General features: G+C 45.8%; 1 protein-coding gene across 3 annotated transcripts; it reads left to right on the top strand.

Annotated features, from left to right (window-relative positions):
• The first annotated feature begins 7958 nt into the window (after positions 1–7958).
• On the top strand, positions 7959–20407 carry LOC125396268 (butyrophilin subfamily 2 member A2). Of its 3 annotated transcripts, XM_087896462.1 has the most exons (8): positions 7962–8173; positions 8756–8885; positions 10458–10805; positions 14033–14314; positions 15258–15431; positions 16872–16892; positions 16976–17002; positions 18562–20407. In XM_087896462.1, the coding sequence occupies exons 2-8, from the start codon at positions 8801–8803 to the stop codon at positions 19167–19169; spliced, it is 1545 nt and encodes a 514-aa protein (XP_087752588.1). In that variant the 5' UTR covers positions 7962–8173; positions 8756–8800; the 3' UTR covers positions 19170–20407. The 3 variants fall into 3 exon arrangements, with proteins under 3 accessions (XP_087752589.1, XP_087752588.1, XP_085555418.2); XM_087896463.1 differs by lacking the exon at positions 10458–10805 and having other exon boundaries at positions 7959–8173; XM_085699292.2 differs by lacking the exons at positions 7962–8173; positions 8756–8885 and adding an exon at positions 8406–8727.
• The last annotated feature ends 216 nt before the right edge of the window (positions 20408–20623 follow it).

The raw sequence follows: 20623 nt of genomic DNA, 5'->3' as shown, positions 1-20623 counted from the left end.
TCTCCCAAGAGCTAATATTATGGGTATGAACCACCACATCAAGCTTTGTCTGAGAAAAAAAACAGTACATTTGTTTGAGCGTATGTATATACGTGAAATTTTTACATTTTTTTCTAGAAAAGTCTCAAGATATCCAAAACTGTTTGGTCAGATGAAAGGTCTACCTACACGTGGAAGGGCTGCGCATAGCCTCATATTCTTTGTATCAGTCATAGCCATTTTTACTTTTCAAATGGTTGGCCATGAATTAAAAGAATACTGTTCCATGACAAATTACATGAAACTGTATTGCCCATCTATAAGGGGCTGTTGGTATGAGTGTGTGTGAGTGTGTGCACATGCATGTAGACAATCTCAGTTGTTTTCCCTCACCATACACCATACACCTTAGTGTGAGGCAGAATCTCTCACGGCATGGAGATCACTCCTTAAGCTGAGGCGGCTGGCAGGGGGTTCTGCTTGAACTGTCGCCTGGGGAGGTGTGGCAGATGGTTTGAAAGGAAAGCATTTGCAAATCAGCAGGCAAAAGGGCTGACTCCAAACGCACTGCTTTTCAAAGCTCTGCTCACTCTTATTATCAAGGGTAAGAAAGGGGAGGCTCAAAGAATTATGCACAAATAAGCCTTGTTAACCTTATCTCCACAGCTAATCCTCCCACAATCACCCTGGCCCAAGTCTCTGTGTTTTATATAATAATGACATTTCATTTAGTCTTTTTTCTTCTTTTTTTTTTTTGTCTCTTCCGCATATCAGTAACTTTCCCCTTTTAAAATGACATTTCTGTCACATTAAGCTTTTGTTAGGCTGGGTGTGGTGTTGTATGCATTCAATCCCAGCACCAGGGAAGTAGATGGAGTCAATCTTTGGCAGATTTCTTTGAATTCCAGGCCATCCTGATCTACATAGTGAGTACCAGGACATTTGGGCCTATGTAGAGTGATCCTGTCTCAATAAAATGAAACAAACAGACACAAAACTTAGTCTGGGCCTTAGAGCTTATCAGTGGGAAGAGATGCAAGACCTGACCAGCTGGGCGCAGCCCCCAGCGCTGACAAGGTGGAGGGAAAGAACATTTTCCCCCAAGTTGCTCTCTGCTTTCCATGTGTGCTATGGTGTGCACACACGTGTAGGCACACAAACACAAAATAAATCAATGTAAAAGAAAATAGCTAAACTTGTGTTGGGTTTTTCTTCTGTTAGCCTGTTTCACGGTAGTTTAAGTCTCCAATCCAGCCACAGTCCTAGGAAGGCGGAGGTGGAAGGCTATACCTTTCTCCGTCCACGGCTGCAGCCTGTATTAGGGGCCTCTGACCTTGGTACTAAAGGCCTCTTGGGTGATTTACCTCTCACCCTCACCCAAGACAAATGCAACCAAGCACCCCTGCACTAGCTCAGAGTCCTGAGGGAAGGCCCAATGGGATCCCTACTCTTGAGCTATAGAAATCACCAGTGAATACTTATAATACAATATACCCCACCCCAGTCTCACCCTTTTCCCTCCTTTAATTGGAGCTGAGTTGCATTGTTAAAAGTAAGCATATCTAGATTTGAAAGCTGCGTTGGGAATGTATTTTCCTTTGGAAGAAAGTAAGTTCTCTCCATTTGGAGGAAGAGCAGGCCACTTCTAGGTTTCCTAACCACCAGGAAATCAGATAGCTTTTGCGGTTTTAGGTCAAGGATCCACTCCGCCAGTTAACAAATGTGTACTGTTAGCCTACTCCATGCCAAGCAATATTTCAGGCTAGGTGTTCTTCAGTTAGTAAAACAATTTTTAAAAGTAATTAGTTTGTGTGTAGACCTGTGTTTCTGGGTATACGCATGTGCACCATGTGTGTGCAGGAGACTTCAGAGGGCCCTCACTCTTCAGACTCTGATTTCTGTCTCTCACTGACTGACACCCAGGAATTCTGAATACTATATTTCTAAGATTTATTTTTGTTTTTAATTATGCAATACCCATGTACCTGAGCAGGCCAGAAGAGAAGATCAGATCCTTTGAAGCTAGCATTACAGCCTGGTGCGAGTCATCTGACATGAATGTTGGAAACTGACCAACTGCTAAGTCATCTCTCCAGTCCCATAAATAATGCTTTCGCCTCGAATAATGCAACTCAAGCTTAATCAAGGAGTGTGCCCCTTCCTTGATCCTCTTCAAACGCCTTTTGTTTTCAACTAATTTTGCTCCACTCTGACATCCCCCAAAATGCTTTTCTGGGCTGCTAAGTGGAAACTGAGCTGTGCCTGTGTCTGAGTCTCTGCGGGATCCTGGGGCAGCATGGAATTTACATTCTTCATTAGGTGTGGCCATTTCTTCAAGACCAGGAACACTTGAAGCCACTCAGGTATAAAGATGGAAAGAGCCTGGGCCTTTGGGAACACAATTTAAAATTCATATGTTAACATTCTAAGCCTGGCCCAGCGTAGCGGTACATGCCTTTTACCCAGCACTCAGGAGTCAGAGGTAGGCAGATCTCTGGGAGTTTGAGGTCAACCTGGCCTACAAAGCAAGTTCCAGGACAACCAGGGTTATTACAAAGAGGAACCCTATCTCAAACAACTTCTCACCCTAATACCTCAGAACATCACTTTATGCAGCCACAATTTGGGGGAGGTGGTGTTCTGAAACAGGACTGTGAAGCTCTGATGGTCCAGTTCTGCTGGATGGGAATAAGGTTGGGAGCCTGAGGCTGAAGGTAAGGATAGCGTGTGAAATTAAAACACACCCACAACTGAGAATGCGCCCAGTTTCACACTCAGATACCAGCACAGGGATGTGGAGGCTTATGCTGGGGTGGGAAGATGACAGTCTTAGCTGGTAATTTTGCTCTTTTCTTTGTCTCCCAAACTGCTCTACTATTCTGAGGAAAAGTCCTGAAGTGACTAAGTCGATGCGCTTTGACAATGATAAAGATTAAGCAGGGTGGAGGCTGGAACCAAATTAGTGTGCAACATTTTGCTCATGAAGTTTTCCTTACGGAATTTATGATAAGTCGTGAGTGTAACCCCAGTCCCTGGCATCCATCCCAGCCCCCTGTCCAGGGAGTTGCATTGGTCTGGACTCCAAATCCCAGCATGCCTCGGGGAAGGTCAGGACCACTCTGGAAGTGGGCTTCCAGAGGAGAAACACAAGGTTCCAGGTTTGCATGTGCTCCCCGCTTTTCTGTCTCCCCGCCATGCGCTCGGCCACTCAAGAGCGCCGTATTTAATAAAAAAAACGATGGGCATTTTAATTTGGTTTGACCTGACCTAATTGGACGCCCGTCTTAGGATTTTTCATAACAATTTAAACCATTCATAGGATCTTTTAACTCTGCCATGAGGCTCCTAATGACAAAAAATTCTAAGGGTCACCAGGGTCCTCGGGGAGCAGGTGGAAGACCATGGTGGGTAAGAGACAGACAGATACGTCATCCAAAGAGAGTTTGAGTATAGAGTTTATTTAATGAGTTATGGAGGAAAAGGTAAGTGGGGGAAGGGAAGAAAGGGGAAGAAGAGAGAGAAGCGGGGGATGAGGGGGAATGTGAGAAGCAGTTCAGAACCTGTTCAGAAGAGGGATGGAAAAAGAGCAGGCACAGACTGGAGGAAGTAGAAGATCTGTTTGCCTGGGTGTGAGGGAGGAGGGAGGGGCGGGGCTTGTCTCTTAAAGGAACAGTGTACCCAGGTGACAAACCAGGCCAGCAGGAATCAGGCTGACTCAAATTCCTTTAATCTTTTTTTTTTTTTTTTTTCGAGACAGGGTTTCTCTGTAGAATTCCTTTAATCTTAATGCTGATTAGCTGAAACAAAGTGGTTTTTACCTGTGCTCTGTAGGAATTCAGCAGAATCACTGTATGGGGCAGCTATTAGAACAACTGTCTTTTAGAAATACCTGGACCTTGAAGAATTTTTGAGAAAAACAATGATTGTTTTGCTGAGGGAGTCTTTCAGCCACCCTATGGCTTTGGTCACTGTAGGAGCCAGCCATAATAAGCTAAATATGAACAGATCACCCAAAGGAAGTTTTTTACTTCCAACCATTTTCACCTGTCCCAGTAGGTCTCAGCCATTGATAAGTTTAATGGAGGCCTGAGTCTCAGTAGTTTACCCTGAAGCAATACCTGGTTGCAGGAAGGACCATGAACTAAGATTACCTGAACACTGTTAATGCCCAAATCCGCAAAGTCTCCACAGAAGCCAACAAGGAGACAGAGTCCCTTTATTTTATGCAAGTTTGCAAACTCGGTCTCTCCACATGTTCAACGTATGGAATAAACGGAGAGCCCCGAGCTCAGGTAGATTTGGGTTTTTATATTAGTTAAGGGGGGGGGAACTGAGGGGTTTTTGAGGTTCAAGACCCCTGATTGGCTGACATTTGTCTAGGAGTGCCCTGGTGAGTGTGTGCTGGCAGGTGGTCCTGTCTACAGTGGTTGGAATGTTAGGCATTTCCTTTGGGTGGGGCTCAGTGAAATGGGCACAGCAGGTTCAGAGTTTCCACTCTTGCTGACTTTAGGCCTCAGAGGACAACCGAAAGAAACCTCTCAGATGGTGTTAGCCTATGCAGAACTAGCTAAGGGTGGTCTACTGCAAGGGAGAAGGAACAGGATTAAGACAGCAGATCAATACTTGAATCCAAAGGGAATGGATCGTTACTAAGATTACTGTAATTGCAACCCATTTCCACCATGAATAGCCAAGTTCCAAAGCTCTTCCCTCAAGGAAGGGTAGTGCCCAACACGGTTGGAATCCGATTCCGTAGACCCCACTAAGGAGAGTAGCAGAACTAGCAACAACATTCAACTGGATCAAATGATGTCCTCTAGTTCACAGATGACCACACCACTGGAAAACACTTCTGGCCCAAAGGTGTTATAACATAAGTAAATTAGCAAGTGATGTAGAGTTTTATCTTGGTTATAAACAGGCTGAACAAAAGGCCGGCCGGAGCCAAAGACAGTGATGCATAGCTTTTTAAGAAACAAGGAGCAAACAAGGAAAAGTTTTACGAACCTGCTCATTTGAGCAAGTATTTAAGGTCACTTATGTGCTGACCTGCCCAAGCACTTTCCTCAAGATATCTCCTCAAAAAAAAAAAAAAAAAATCTCCTCTCCAAGATTCAACCATTGCTACTATCACTGACTATATAAATCAGAGATCTGGAACATGAACAGGTAGAATAGGGATTTTTTTTTTCCTATGTTTGTGTGGAAGATACACTTAGATGACCTTCTAAGAATGGAGTTGCAGTTCAAAAGATCATTGGTCACTATGCATCTTGAGTCCTAAAGGACAGGCATGTGCATCCTAGCTCTGTGGAGCGTTGAACAAAGGTGACTCTCCTGGGTTTGTCCCTCTGGAGAAAAGCTGGCGGAGACTGTCGTTATCTTATGTAGCACAGCCTAGTGGAACCCAGTTTCCTGCTAAGCTGTGTAAAGGCAACAGTCGACCTTCCTGATCAGAGCAATCCAGTTAGCTGAAGGAGGGGCTGAGACTGACTGCAGCGAACACTTCTGGCCCAAGCCTCATGGCTCATTTCTTCAGAAAGCGCTGTGGGTTGCTCAGAATTTTAGATCCTTCCAGCAACCTAGTCCCAAGCGGAATAATCTGATGCTGTAGTTGAGTTCTGGTTAGACACTGAATTGATGATCTGCATTTGAGTATAGGCTAGGAACATCAGATGACAGGTGAAGATCCTCCTGACAGGTCAAAGATCAGCACAACAGAAAAATCAGTTTTTAGGGCCTTCTGGGGCTTATTCTCACCAAAAAGCTCCTCCTGCAAAGCAGAGAAGGAACCTGCAGGTTTCTCTCTTTCCCTCTCTCCCTCCCCTCCCCACCCACATGGTGCTGGGGATCAAGTTTAGGGCCTGCTATACACAGGCAAGCACTCTTTGACTGGGCAGCACGCCTCTCCCTGAGGCAGGTGGTTTTTTTTGTTTTTGTTTTTGTTTTTGTTTTTTTGACTTTTCAGCTGTTCAAGAAATTCTGACCTTGGGTGGGATTTCTGACCCTGTTCCACCTCTGTCATGAGCTCTCCTGCGCACAGGACCAGGAACTGGGTCAGCTGTTGTTGGGGAAATGGCATTGCTAAAAACCTTTTCACTCTTGTATTGAACAATTTGTGTAGAGATTAGCCCTGGTCCCTGCAAGGAAAGACGAATTAGGACATGCAGATACCTGTCTTCTGAAAGAGATACTCAAATAACTAGAAAGATACCACTGACACCTAAATAACAATACAGGACAGGATACAGGAGTAGCAAAAGTGATGGGTGTCAGGTGAGTCTGGGGACACCTCATTCGAGGAGCATTTGGAGTTTATGAACACCAAGGTTAATCAAAGCTGAGGTAGTTGCCTTTAATCCCAGCACTTGGAAGGCAGTAGCAGGTAAAGCTCTATGAGTTTGAAGCCAGCCAGGCCAGGTAGGGCTACATAGTGATTCCTTGTCTCAAAACAAAACAAAACACATACACATACACACACAATAACAACACTTCTCTTCCCTGCCCCCTCCCCCAAAAAAAGAAATGACGGAAGGAAGGAAGGAAGAAAGGAAGGAAGAAAGAAAGAAAGGAAGGAAGGAAGGAAGGAAGGAAGAAAGAAAGAAAGAAAAGCTTGTCAAGAGGCAGAAACAGAGGGAAACGAGGAGGTACAGTAGAGGGGCAAAGCCGACTGTGGCTTCACGCTAGTGTGAAGGGCAGAGTTTTAAAACTGGATCAGAATGAACTGGAGGCCTCCCGAGCAAACCTTTGGACAGCTGAGCTAAGGGCTGTGACTCTGGACAGTTATCTTGGAAAACATCTATGCAGTTGTAACCACCTTGGCAAGAAAAAGAGACGGTCTAAAGAGAGACGCTAGTGCCCTCTTCTTCAGTTATCTGACTATAAAATAATTAATCTCCAAAGAGCCAAATTTCCCTAGGAATTCCATGCTGGGGGAAGGAAAGGCTGAAGATGTAGTGCCAGGGTAGAAACCTGCCTCCCTCCCAGGAAGAGACTTCACACAGTCCTGAGGACTTCTTGGCCCTACTTTCAGGAGAGACTGGAGCTGAGACAATGATAGCTGGTGATGGGTAGGACCACATCTTGACCAGGGCTGGTTGTTATGGATACCTCTTGCCTTCTAGTTAACCTTAAGTCTCATGTTTCTAACATGAGTATGGACTTGGGGGGAGACCACTGGACCTCTCTTTTCTCCTTAATGTGGCCATGTTGGATAGATATCCTCTGCTTTTCATCATTATTTGTCTTTGGTTGCTCTTCCAGGGCACAGGAGACCCAGTCTTGCCTTTTGGAACTGCCAGAGCCCAGACTTTTATCATAAAACATTCAGTAACACAATGACAATATAGTCACCAATATAGGTGTCTGCTCAGGGATACTGCAGAGAAGAACTGTAAGCAGTTGATAAAGTACAGCTACAAAGTCAGTGTCATTCCCCTGTCCCACTAGGACGCCATTTCCACAAGGAAAAGTACTTTTCATCGTTTTTCAGGGTCCTCCTGAGACACCCCTTACCCATCCGGCCTCAGATTGGTGGCAAAGTACAGCTACTCCGTCTCTGTCAACCACCCACGCCTGCATCCTGCGACTTCCTCCACTACCCCTCTCTGCAAGCCTAGCAACTTGCACAGGATTCTTCTAGCTTGGGGAAGGGGGCTGCTTGGGTCTGGCTTCCCTACCTCCCTTCTTCATACACACGTCAATACACGGGGACGGGGTTTCTGGACAGCGGTCACAGCTCCAGGATCCGTCAAGTGGGAGAAAGAGGGGAAGAGTGGGGAGGGTGAGGAAGTGGGGGACTGGGAGGGAATGAAAGAAAGGGGCAAAAGAAGAGAGGAAAGGAGGACCCGAGGGCAGAAAGGAAGGATTGTTTCTGTGTATTCTACCTAGTAACAGGTGACAGCTGGACACAGGAATACTATTGGTTGATGACTTATGGCCGACCAATCCCGGGCTCTAAACCACTCAATGGAAATTGTGAGACTTGCACGCGGAGTGGGTCCGCCGAGGTCTGTTGTGAGTCCCCGCTCTTTAAGACTAATGGAGAGCAGAGAATTCTTTCCTCTCTTGTATAGCAGTTTCTTCTCTGGTGACGACTGTGCCCACCGGCGGGCTGGGGAGAGGAGAAAAGGCACGACAATCGGTATCTGAGGGTCAGAGAAGAAAAAAAAAGCACAAAGGTTAATTCTAGCAGGTAGGGAAGGAGTGGGAGCGCTCCGAGGCCTGGCGGGGCTGTAGGAGCTTGGGGGTGGGGTTTCATGCTGTGAACGAAAAGCCTGGGGGAAGGGCGTTTCACATACTTAGCTTTACCTGTGGTTCACAAGGTGGTGAAGAGGACAAGGAAGGGGAGGGGAAGAAAGGGAAGGAGGCTGGAGAAGGAGAGGGGGAGGAAGGAGAAAGGGAAGGGAAGTGGTGGATAATTAGGAGAAAGAGCCCGCCAGCCCGAGGAGCAGGAAGAGGAGGAAAGGGGGATGGGGAGGAGTGGAGGAGGCAAGAAGGCCAAAGAAGAGAGAAAAAGGAGGAGGGAGAGGGAGGAATATCAAATGACCGCTGAAGAAACTGGACTCTGAAAAGACAACTGATCCTAAGAAAGCAGAAAGCTGCCTGCCTGCTGTTTATGTTGTTTGTTTAGTAGGATATTTAGTGGACCCACCCATCAAGCTAGGAAGGAGTCTGTCCATCTAAGGCAGAAGTTGGAATGCTTATGAGACCAGCGCAGGGACAAAAGGTACAACTGCCACGAGAACGGTGGGTGATTTCTCCTCTGTGCTTCTAGGTTTCATGTTCACACTTGATCTAGGTGACCCTGTCCCGAAGACCTATGGAGCCTGCTACTTCCCTGCAGTCTTGCCTGCTAGCCTCCCTTCTCTTCTTCCTGGTCCTCAGTCTGTTTGTGCTGGTCTCAGGTAAGGCCGAAGGCTTCTTGCTCCTGTCACCTTTTGAGAAAACAATGCCCACAGTTCTGACAGACAGAACTCGGAGGTCAGGAGCTGTGCTGGCTCACCCTTCTATTCTGAATGTATACCCTGGATTTTCCCAATCCGTAAAGAAATGCAGCAAGAGCCTCAAAGGAGACCTGTAAATACTGTAAAATTTCAAGTGCCAACATTCAAAAGAGTTAAAAACAGATGAAGTAGATTTTAATAATATTCTTTGTTTAACTCCAAATCATCATATACTAATATTTAAATGATTACCTTGCCAGGGGGTATGCACCTATAAATAAACTTGGGCAACTGAGATAAGACTTCCAAGAGTTCAAGGCCAGCCAGGGGTTCATAATAAGAAGCTGTCTCCTAAAACAAAACAAGGGGGCTGGGAATGTGGCTCAGTTGGTAGAATGCTTGCATAATATGCACAGTTGTGGTTTGAACCCTGGGTCTGTGCCACACGCACAAGAACAAGTCATTCTGAGCACTGGGTCTTCAGTGTGTGCTCAGGGTGACCTCAGTATTCTGTTCATGTGGGTTCAGGTTTGTTGGTTTTATTTTGCTTTTCTTCATGGTGGACTTGCTATATAGCTAAAGATGACTTTGAAGAGCTGATCCCCCAGCCTCCATCTCCTGAGTGTTGGGATCATGAGTGTGCATTACGCACAACTCAGTATTTTGTTACCCAAGTATTTGCAGCATCGTTTGGTTGTTCCAAGAGATGCTGCTCACCAGCCACAACTACCAGCCCATCTAGGAGGCCCCATGGCCTCAAAGAGAACTTGTCTAAGCCTTTCCAGTTGTCTAATCCTTTTAGTTCTCCGGGCCACTCTCGATGAAGACTTTCCAGGGCCACGTGATAAATGACCTGGAACTATCTGTTCTAGTTGGATTTCTGTTGCACCAACAGAAAGCAGTGTAGGAAAGAAAAGGAGTTTAATTGGGTACAAATGCAGACCACAGTTCTTCGCTGAGGGAAGTCACGAAAGGAATTGAAGGCAGGACTCCTTGCTATTCTGTGCATCACTGCCTCCAACCAAGGAACTTACTTCACTGCCAAAGAAGTGCAGGCTGGGCCATGGATGTTGCTGCTGACTGGCTGGCTTCAGGCTCTTATGCAGATCAGGATCACTTGCCTAGGGCATGGTGTGGGTGGGCCCCTCCTACATCAATTAACAATCGAAACAATGCCCCATAAAGATAACTACAGACCAATCTGACCTAAGCAATTTCTCAGCTGAGATTCTCTTCCGAGATGATAATTCGAGGTTGTGTCAAGTTGACAGTTAAAACTAACCAGGCTGGTGTCCAAAGCACAGCTTGAGCGTGACACAAAACCGTCACTACAGAGTTCACACTTGAGAGCCACAGAAACAAAACAGACAACGTCAAAGTAATTTTAAGTAAGTTCACCATTTTGTGTTGTGTTGAACTTATAGCTATCCAGGGCCTTAGCTTGAACACTCCTGAAACCCTAGAATACCACTGAAGTACGCTGGATATTTAATGGCTGGAATTCCTGTCTGATTGCCCTCCTTTGTTGAATAGCCCAATTTACTGTCGTGGGACCAGCTGAGCCCATCCTGGCCATGGTAGGAGAAAATACCACACTGCACTGCTGCCTGTCGCCAGAGAGAAATGCAGAAGACATGGAGGTGCGGTGGTTTCGGTGGCATTTCTCCCCTGCAGTGCTGGTGTACAAAGGCCATCAAGAGAGAACAGAGGAGCAGATGGCGGCATATCGAGGAAGAACCACCTTCGTGAGCGCGGACATCAGCAAGGGAAGAGTGGGGCTCGTGATCCACAATGTCACAGCCTATGACAATGGCATCTACGGCTGTTACTTCCAGCAAGGCAGGTCCTATGATCAGGCCATCATGAGGCTCCTGGTGGCAAGTGAGTCGCTCCACTTTCCTCTGTTGGCTTTTCCCACTGTGACCTTTGGGGGACACTGCTCTCTTGGATTCAGAATCATCACAGGCGAGCACATTTCTTGACTGATCTCTTTTATATGGGGAGAGTTGCTTCTTGTGTCCACCTGAGTGAGCTCTGCTAAGCTGTAACCGTTGCTCCTAGTGTGACAGAAGAAAATGTGCAAGGATACCTGAGATAAACAAACATTGCCCAAAAAAATCCCAATGGACATTTCACGGTTTAATATTCATCGTATAGCCCAGGCCAGGCTTCAACTCACTTTGTTGCTGATAATGATCTTGAACTTCTGATCTTCCTACCTCCCTACCAAGTGGTGAGATTGCAGCCTGTATCACCATCATCCTCATCCCCAGCTGATCTTGCCTTTCCCCCCATTTCTTCCAATAGCAACTGTGGAGAAAGCAACTGACATGTGATGAGAGCAGGTATTAAATACAGTAGTAAGATGACGTACTAGGACTGGCGACCCATAGAGGCATTGAGAGTCCTACCTGGAACAATTGTGCAGAGATTCAGGATGGAAGTGGCAATTAAACTAGGCATGCTGGGCAAGGAGCCATGGTTTTTTTTTAGTATCACACAATATTAAAGGAAGAAGGTTTCCTGACCTTTATATCCTGATTTTGTTCACAACAGAACTACAGGGTTAGTTGGTGGTACTTGTAGGTTCCAGGAACCCCTGTTCTTTCCCTGTAAGCATGCTTCACTGCCCTGCCCTGCTCTGATTAAGTCCTTATAGAATATTTAACTTGATTGTGTGTGTGTTGTGTATGTTTTGTATGTGTGCGCATGCATGTGTGTTTGTGGTAAATGCACATGTGTATATATGTGACTTCTTGCATGTGTGTGTGTTTGGTTTTTCGATAAAGGGTTTCTTTGTGTAACAGTCCTGGCTGTCCTGACTCTTGTAGCACTGACTCTTGTAGACCAGGCTGGCCTCAAACTCACAGAGATCTGCCTGCCTCTGCCTCCTGAGTGCTGGGATTAAAGACGCCACAACCACCCGGCTGTATGTGTGTGTGTATATGTGTGTGTGTGTGTGTGTGTGTGTGTGTGTGTGTATTCTTACTTGTCTTATGCTTGTAGTAGCCAAAGGTGTCTTTCTCAGTTACTTTCCAACTTATTTTCTGAGGCAGGGTCTCTCACTGAACTTTGAGCTCTCTGTTCTGCTAGACTGGCTGGCCAAGTAGCCCCCAGCATCTGCCTGTCTCCTCATTTCCTACCTCAGTACTGGGGCTACAGACATGTGTCCACCCAAACTTTTGTTTAGGTGATCCAAATTCAGGTTTTCACACTTTTGCAACAAGTGCTTTACCCAGTGAGCCATCTCCCCAGCACCCTTAATGTTTTTTTTTAATTTCCTATTTTGTTTTTTGGATTGATTGGGTAATTTCATCCTTAAGTCTATTGTCTCTGAACCCTGTGGACTATTTTATAGAACTGTTTTTCCCAGATTGTCACACTCCATGTGTGACACATGTGTATGTGTTGTTGTTGCTGCTGCTGGATTTGTTGTTTGTTTGTTTGATGTTTTGAGACGGGGACTCTCAAATATAGCCCTGGCTGGTCAAATCATTTTGAATCTTATTCCATAACAAGTTTTATGAGTGAGACTGGACGTCTTTAGCTACTTTGTTTCCTTGGCAAAATCAAATTGAAGATCCACACACAATGGCAAACACCTGCTTCCGCTCCAGTGCCTGGGACTTGGAGACGAGAAGATCAGGAGTTCTAGGTCATCCTCAACTCCATGTCTGATTCCAGGCTAGCTTGAGCGATATGGGAGTTTTGTCTCAAAACACACAAAAGAAATCAAGTTGAATACTCTATTGTGGTAGCATATGCATGTAATTCCAGCACCCAAAAGCTGAGATAGGATTATTTCTGTGAGTTTGAGGCCAGCCTGAACTACATAATGAGGTCTATCTCAAACAACAGCAGCAACAAATATCATCAAATAGAACACAAAGCACTGAATTTTACCGAGTGTTTGAATTTCCTTTCTTTGGTATAATTTACTGGGTGAGCTTGACAAAGAAACTATTCAATAAAAGTCTGTGGGGCATGCCTAAAAAGACAGACATGTCCCACTGGCACATAGCCAAAGCTTTGCTCTGCCTATGTTCTCTCCAGCTGAAGGTTTCCAGGACACTCTTCTGATGACATACACTGAGCACATGGCACTGTTTTGACTACTTCAGGTGCATTCCTATCTCCCTAATAGGTGAATTTGGGGGTGCACTTTAGAGATTATCTACCTGAGTGAGTCCCTAGGAGCTAAACACTTCTGAATGTCAGGTTGGCTTTGTGGGAACACTTTACCCATTCTTCAAAGGCAGCAGGCGGTGTGGTGAGCACACAGCGGCGGGCCATTGCCTTCCCTCTGCTTGGTCATGAGAGAGGGAGAGAGAAAGGACAATGTCTTAAAGTAAGAAAGTTTTATAAGCTTGTGGCATCCTGACAAATTCTTATTCTAAAATGTCCACAAGACCAAAGCAACTGAGGAATTTCCCACAGAGCACAAAGTGAAGTTCTAAGTTGGCCTTTTGAGGTTGGACAGAAGATACCTACTTAGAAGTCAGACGATTGGAGTCTCTGGCAGAATCAATGAAACAACAAGCCTTTAAGGAGACAGTATAGATATATGAGCCGTGATGAGCCCTGGAGCCAGAGCACAATTGTAAATGTGAAAATCCTTTGCTCTTAGCTTCCAACACATTTGGCACATTGGTCCCTTCTCTAACATCAATGCCTTTCTTTCTACTCATTTTTTCTTCCTTCCTGACTCATCATCCCTCTATCTTTTGGCTGCATATTCATTACCCTTAGGTTCAGCCAGTTTGAACTTCCCTTTCCTTGGTTTCTGTCATTAAGACCAGACCAGTTAAAATACACACATGAAATACTATTGCTTATTTTATGATGCTAAAGATCAAATGCGAGCCCCTGCTATGCCAGATACACACTCTCCTACTGAGCTACATCCCCACCCATACCTACATCCCTACCAGCCATTCTTTTTGTTTGTTTTTTTGAAACAAGGTCTCACTGTGTAGCCTGGACTATTCTGGAACTCACTATGTAGACCAGGCTGGCCTCCAACTCATAGAGATCTTCCTATTTCTGCCTTTCTAGTGCTGGAACTAAACCAGTCGTTCTTTTAGCTGAGCTGTGGTGTTTCCTTCTAGGCCTGGGCTCTAAGCCCCTCATTAACATGAAGACCCTTGAGGATGGGAGCGTCTTGCTGGAGTGCACATCTGAAGGGTGGTACCCGGAGCCCCACGCTGTGTGGAGAGACCCCTATTATGAAGTCATGCCTGCCCTGGAGGAAGAGTATATAGCTGACAGAGGAGGCCTCTTCACGGTCACCATGACTGTGATCATCAGAGACTGTTCTGTGAGGAACATGACCTGCTCTGTTAACAACACCCTGCTCAACCAGGAGATGGAGAGTGTGGTTTTCATTCCAGGTTAGTCTGCTCTCTGGAGCTCTATCGGGAAAAGGTAGGCTCCTCTGCGAATAGATTGATATCTGGAGTAGTGATGGGAGACTAGAGGATGGTCTGAGGAAGGATCTTTGGCTCTGCAGAGCTGGAGGCTGGAGCTGAACCGAGGCCACATGCCTTGACACAAGAAGAAAATCGCAAACGTGTGAATGGGTAGTGTCAACAGTGATAGAAGGGCGAGGAACAGTTGTCACGTTGCTTCATCCTGACCCCACACTTGGGAGGGCAGGGGAACAGATTGGCTCTCACTACTGAAACTTGACTACACTTGAACTTGTGATCCTCCTCCCTCTCCCTCCCTAGTATTGGGATTTCAGTATGGGCCACCACGCCCAGCACATTGGAGGCTTTTAATGAATAATAAACTGGATCTCTGTCCCTCAGTTGAGAAGAAACTGTATGCAGCAAGGGCAGAGCAAGGAGGAAGCCATTGCCAGGTCCTGGGCCAGAATGCTGGAGGCCTTTGGAAGGTGACAGCTGTAGAGATTTAGCAGACTGCTAACCATGGGATTCATCCATGGGATTCATCCATGGAAGTCCGGGGTGACCCTGCATTTTTTGTTTGTTGTTTTTTTTTTTCAAGATAAGATTTCTCTGTGTAGCTTTGGAGACTGTCCTGGGACTCACTACGTAGACCAGGCTGGCCTCGAACTCACAGAGATCTGCCTGCCGAGTGCTAGGATTTAAAGCATGTGCCATCACCGCCCAGTGACCCTGCATTTTTTTTCTCCTGCAAAGTCAGAAGTCAGCTAGTAAAAGCCATCATCTTCTCCCGTCCTCGGTTCTGAGGGAGAATCCCTGGGTCTGGGATCTGAGGGAGCTCTCCAGATAAACTTCCTCCAGGGAGCACACTTAGTCCTGATGTCCTGTCTCTCACCACACAGCACTTCTTTGGCTCACTTTCCAGAATCCTTCGAGCCCAGTCTTCCTCTCTGGATGGTAGCCATGGCTGTCACTCTGCCCGTTCTAATGTTGATCCTTCTCGCATCTGGAAGTATCTGCCTTGTCAAGAAGCAACACAGGAAAAAATTGATCTTGTCTGCTGAGAAAGAAGTTGAATATGAAGAAAAAGAAGCTGCACGTAAGGAACTAGGGAAAAGAGAAGTTAGAAGGTAAAAGAGTAGAGCAGTCGAGTTCACTATTCTTCAGTTCAAGGCCAGCCTTAGCTATGACGTGAGTTCAAAGCAAGCCTAGGCTACATAGAACCATGCCTCAAAAAAATGAGAAAAGGAGGAGGAAAAAGAAAAGAGAGGACAGCACCCTCTGACAGGTAGAAGCTTGCACTAGAAGGACCGTAGAGGCAGCAGAAGGGCTCAGAACTCTCATATCCTAATAACTAGGCTATTGGATCTTCCATTTCAATATGTAAGCATTGCATCATTCGCTTGGTTCCAAGCAGAACCATGCTACTGAACAAAAGCTAACAATAAAACAGCCCTAATATTGTCCACTCACCTGGTCTGTACCACTTCTGATTTCTGACAGTTCTCAGGTATGGGTGTTTTATTAGTTACCATTTTCATTGTTGTGATAAAGTTTTCTGACAGGGGTAGACAAGATGATTCAGCAGGTAAAGGGACTTGCTGCCAAGCCTGACATCCTAGAATAAAATACTCAGAACCCCCATAGTAGAAAGGAACCAGGTCTTACAAGCTGTCCTCTGACCTCTACACCTGCAACATGGCACGTGCACATGCACACACACATACACACAGAAAATGAAAAAAATTTTAATTTATGTAAATGAATATTTTGCCTATATATATTATGTGTACCAGATGGATGCCCGGTGCCCACAGAGGTAAGAAAAGGACATTGGATGGAGTTATTGATGTTTGTGAACCACTGTGTAGGTACTGGGAATGGAATCTATCTTCTGCAAAAGCAACCAAGGCTCTTAATCACTAAACCACCTCCTCAGATCCTAAACACTTTTGCTGTTTTTGTTCTATTTTGATTTCATTTGGTTTCCGAGACAGGGTGTTACTATATAGTTCTGGCTGTCCTAGAACTCACTATGTAAACCAGGCTGGCCTCAAACTCACAGAGATCCACCTGACTTTACCTCTGGAGTGCTGGGATTAAAGGATTGTGCCACTACACCCGGCTTCCTAAACTAACTCCTCTCTCTCTCTGTCTCTGTCTCTCTCTCTCTTTCTCTCTCTTACATTTATTGGAGGAGGATAGTGCACCTTTTCCTTCATGTAGAAATCATAGGACAATTTGTGAGAGTTGGTTCTTTCTTCATGGGTCTTAGGGATTAGACTCAGGCTTGGCAGTAAGTGCTCTCGCTCTCTGAGCCACCATGATCAAACTCATTAACCTAACTTAGAAAATCTCTCAAGACAAACCTAGGTTTGTTGCCATGGTGATTCTAAACCCCAAGGTCACAATGGAGATTTACCCTGTCAGGTGGGGAAGAAAGGTTTGGTGCTATAGGAAGAGCCAGCCCCATATCATTTAAGACAAATCCAAATTCTCTCAGCTGCCTACTGAAGACATTACCTTGTTTCTTTTTCAGGGCAACTTCAAGAAGAATTACGTAAGTTAAAGTTCCCTGAACTACTCCCTGCAGCGTGTTCTGCCGGCTTAGCCTCTTGACATTCACCTCTCTGTCACTTGCAGGATGGCGAAGAACCCTCTTACATGCCGGTGAGTGCCTCTGGCATCCCCTTATATCCGGAGACTTCTCCCCACTAAGGGAGGATATGAACAAAGGGCACAGGGCTCTGGAATGAGGAAGTAGGGGATTGAGGGCCTCCCTGGCTGTAGCCCACGAATGCTGGAGCCCAGCTCTGTCAGGGAAACAGTCCAGCTTCAGTCTGCCCTGCCGTTTGTTTTCCACAGTCCCTCTGTTTTCCAGAAGGGGTTCTGTGAGTGCTGCAGAGGTTCACATACAAAATAGCTCTCCCACAGCTCTCGAAACCTGAATTAATTAGAAAGAAGACATTTCTGTCTTGAGTTTTTATTACCTGGGAGATAGTTAAAATGAGCAGATGGATCCCATTGTGGCAAAAAGACAATATGCTTCCTGGTCCTGATCAGGGACATAATTACTAGGTGTCCAGAAATGCTTCCCACTCCCAGGACACAACCAGTCAGTGAGTCAGGTGAGGGAGAGCCCAGAGCTTCGCCACCTTTACTTCCTGAGCATTATTTCTTTCTTCATGTGTCATCACCAAGCATCAAAGAATACAGGCTTCACCAGATACCTTGGCAGAAGGACTTTTGCTCCTTAAGAAGAAATTCAAATGCTGGGCGGTGGTGGCACATGCCTTTAATCCCAGCAATCGGGAGGCAGAGACAGGCTGATCTCTGTGAGTTCGAGGCCAGCCTGGTCTACAAGAGCTAGTTCCAGGCCAAGCTCCAAAGATACAGAGAAACCCTGTCTCGAAAAAAAAAAAAAAAAAAAAAAAGGAGAGAAATTCAAAATTGTCACGACCTACTTGAGACAATCATACGTTGTTACAATCAGACATACCAACATGGGGAAGGAGGCTATCATTGGAACTTGACAGGCAAAGTAGACTGAGTAGGCAAGATGGTTGGCAATCGCTTCCTGTGCCCACAGCAGACACTACTATGAGCTTCAACCTAGCTGAAAATATTTCCCCTCTTAAGTTTGTTGCACACGCCTCTCAGCTTGGCTTTGGGGGACATTTGCTCTCCTTTCTTATTCTTTGGTGGATACCCTTATCAGACATTTAAATCAACTGTCATCTGGTTGAAAGGATGCAGAGACCAGTGAAGCAATCCTGGGCTAAGCCAGAGCCCTGTGTAGTGAGACTCACTTAAATTCCTTAACTGACCCATCGTTGGGGAGAGTGAGAAATTAAGCCTCTCTTGTTGGTCAAAGCCAAGTTGGATGGTTTCTACTAAGAGAATCCCAGAGATCTTATATTATGGTAGACACCGGGGCAGATCTGAGAATGCTGGAAGGGGAACCACTCACTTCAGCTCATTGGCTAAACTTTCTGGGTTTCTTGGAGCCCCGGTCGTCTCTACAGAAGACAGTACTTAGAAAAAGTACTTCTGTACCTAAGAGAAAAAGGAGCTTCAGTGTGAGCTTCCTTGGATCAGAAAAGCCTTCTCTGAAAAGGCCACCACACAGAGGAATTCCACATTAGCTCCCAGGACCTCAGTGGGGACCACAGGTTGTGCATATTCAGAAGTCTGAGATCTCAGCACTAAGCCTGAGTCTTCTTCCACAGCTGATGTGGTTCTGGATCCAGATACAGCTCATCCTGAGCTCTTCCTGTCAGATGACCAGAGAAGTGTAAGACGAGGCGCTTCGAGGCAGAGCGTGCCTGACAACCCTGAGAGATTTGACTGCCGGCCGTGTGTCCTGGGCCGGGAGAGCTTCTCCTCAGGGAAGCATTACTGGGAGGTGGAGGTGGAAAACGTTATGGTTTGGGCCATTGGCGTTTGTAGAGACAATGTTGAAAGGAAAGGGGAGGCCCTGTTGGTTCCTCAGAATGGCTTCTGGACCCTGGAGATGTTTGGAAACCAGTACAGAGCCCTGTCCTCCCCAGAAACTATCATACCTCTGAAAGAGCGTCTTCACCGAGTGGCCATCTTCCTGGACTGTGAAGCTGGGGATGTTTCTTTCTACAACATGAGAGACAGATCACACATCTACACATGTCCCCCTGTGGCCTTCGCTGGACCCCTAAGACCTTTCTTTAGGCTTGGTTCTGACGACAGTGCCCTCTTCATCTGCCCAGCATTCACAGGGGCACAAGGAGTCACAATACCTGAGGGTGGGCTGATCCTATATAGGACAAGACCAGTTTCTCAGAGCCATGGAAAAAAGCCATAGCCCTCACCTCCCACTGCACAGCACCATCAGGTGGAGAGCAAGCCCTATGTCCCTCCGCTTACCGTGAGCATCTTCCAACTGCCCGCTTCACGCATACTTCAGGCCCATGACCCAGTTCACTCCTTCAGTAGTTCATTTGCTTTTAACTAGGGGACCCAGTCTTATTGGACCACTGCGATCACACAGCTCTCTGAGAAGAAAGCACGAGAAAGGGAGGGGCAGAGAGCTTGCAGCGTGCTGTGCTGGCCACAGTGGGCAAGGCAAGGGCAATCGGCTACATCGGGATGTAAGAAGGAGAGAATTTCAGAGGGAGGAGACAGAGAAATATAAATTGAGGACATAGACGAAAGAAATGGAGAACTTAGGGAGGGCCCCATTGGACCGCTATGGGGAGGAAGGAGCTAATGGTCCTTTGATATCCAAAGCTGAAGATTTTTATATCATGTATCTGCAGACCTACACATGCAAGGAAAGAATGAACCACGATGATCTGGATGTAAGCTGGCTCAGACGTCCCTACAGTAAACACTCAGTTCTGAGTCCTGTGTCCATGCTGACGAAGATTGGCTTGAGACCTGAGGTCCCTGCTGAGTTAGCCAGGTCCCTATGGCTCAGGTTTACTAGGGGCAGTAGCAATTCAAGCTTCTTAGGCTCAGGATGGCATCTTCCCTCTCCTCATTATGCAAGATAGGGTCTCACTTTGTAGAACAGGCTGGCCTGGAACTCCCAGAAACCAGCCTGCCTCCACCTGCAGAGTGCTGGGATTAAAGACATGCACAGCCATGCTCTGTTTATGATCTTATGATATATACAAATGATTAAGCTCTTCTTTTGGGTTTATGCCTATTAAGATTTGTTTTGGTTTTTTGGTTTTTTTTTCTTTTGAGACACGGTCTTACTGTGTAGCACTGCTGTGGAAATCTTGACTCTCTTGCTCCATCTTTTTTTGTTCTTGTTATCATTCTTTCAAGACAGGATCTCATTATGTATCTTTGGCTGTCCTGGAACGCACTGTGTACTGTAGGCTGGCCTTGAACTTACAGAGATCTGCAGCTGCCTCCTGAGTGCTGTAATTAAAGGTGTGTTCCACTACACTGGGCTTCACCCCATCTCTCCAGTGTGGGATGCAACCATGCATAACTAATGTCTTTTATTACTGTGGCATTTGAAATTGAAAACAGAAATTTTCATAATATAAAATAATTTATATTAAATTAATAAAAATTACCATAGATTTATATGAATGGTATACCTTATTTTAAAAGCTATTTCTGTACTGGCTATTTCCCCCCCCACTTTTCTTTACTTTTTTTGTTTTGTTTTTCAACACAGGGTTTTGTTAGGAATTTTTTCCTAACGCAAGCTCTTTGCTGACGCAAATTCCCAATCAAGCCAAATCAAAACAAGCCAAATTAAGAAATATCCAGGTTTAATGGGATTCCTGCGCTCTCAGT

Source organism: Myodes glareolus, chromosome 14 (genome assembly GCF_982192425.1).
Source record: "Myodes glareolus chromosome 14, mMyoGla1.1, whole genome shotgun sequence".
Lineage (NCBI taxonomy): Eukaryota > Metazoa > Chordata > Mammalia > Rodentia > Cricetidae > Myodes > Myodes glareolus.
This window is presented reverse-complemented; position numbering and strand designations above follow the sequence as displayed.

What these genes read in the sequence shown, in the direction of transcription:
- LOC125396268 (XM_087896462.1), top strand. Translation starts at nt 8,801, where the DNA reads ATGGAGCCTGCTACTTCCCTGCAGTCTTGCCTGCTAGCCTCCCTTCTC. An exon ending in CATGAGGCTCCTGGTGGCAA is followed by an intron (nt 10,806 to 14,032) that starts GTGAGTCGCTCC and finishes GTTTCCTTCTAG; the next exon opens with GCCTGGGCTCTAAGCCCCTC. An exon ending in GAGTGTGGTTTTCATTCCAG is followed by an intron (nt 14,315 to 15,257) that starts GTTAGTCTGCTC and finishes CTCACTTTCCAG; the next exon opens with AATCCTTCGAGCCCAGTCTT.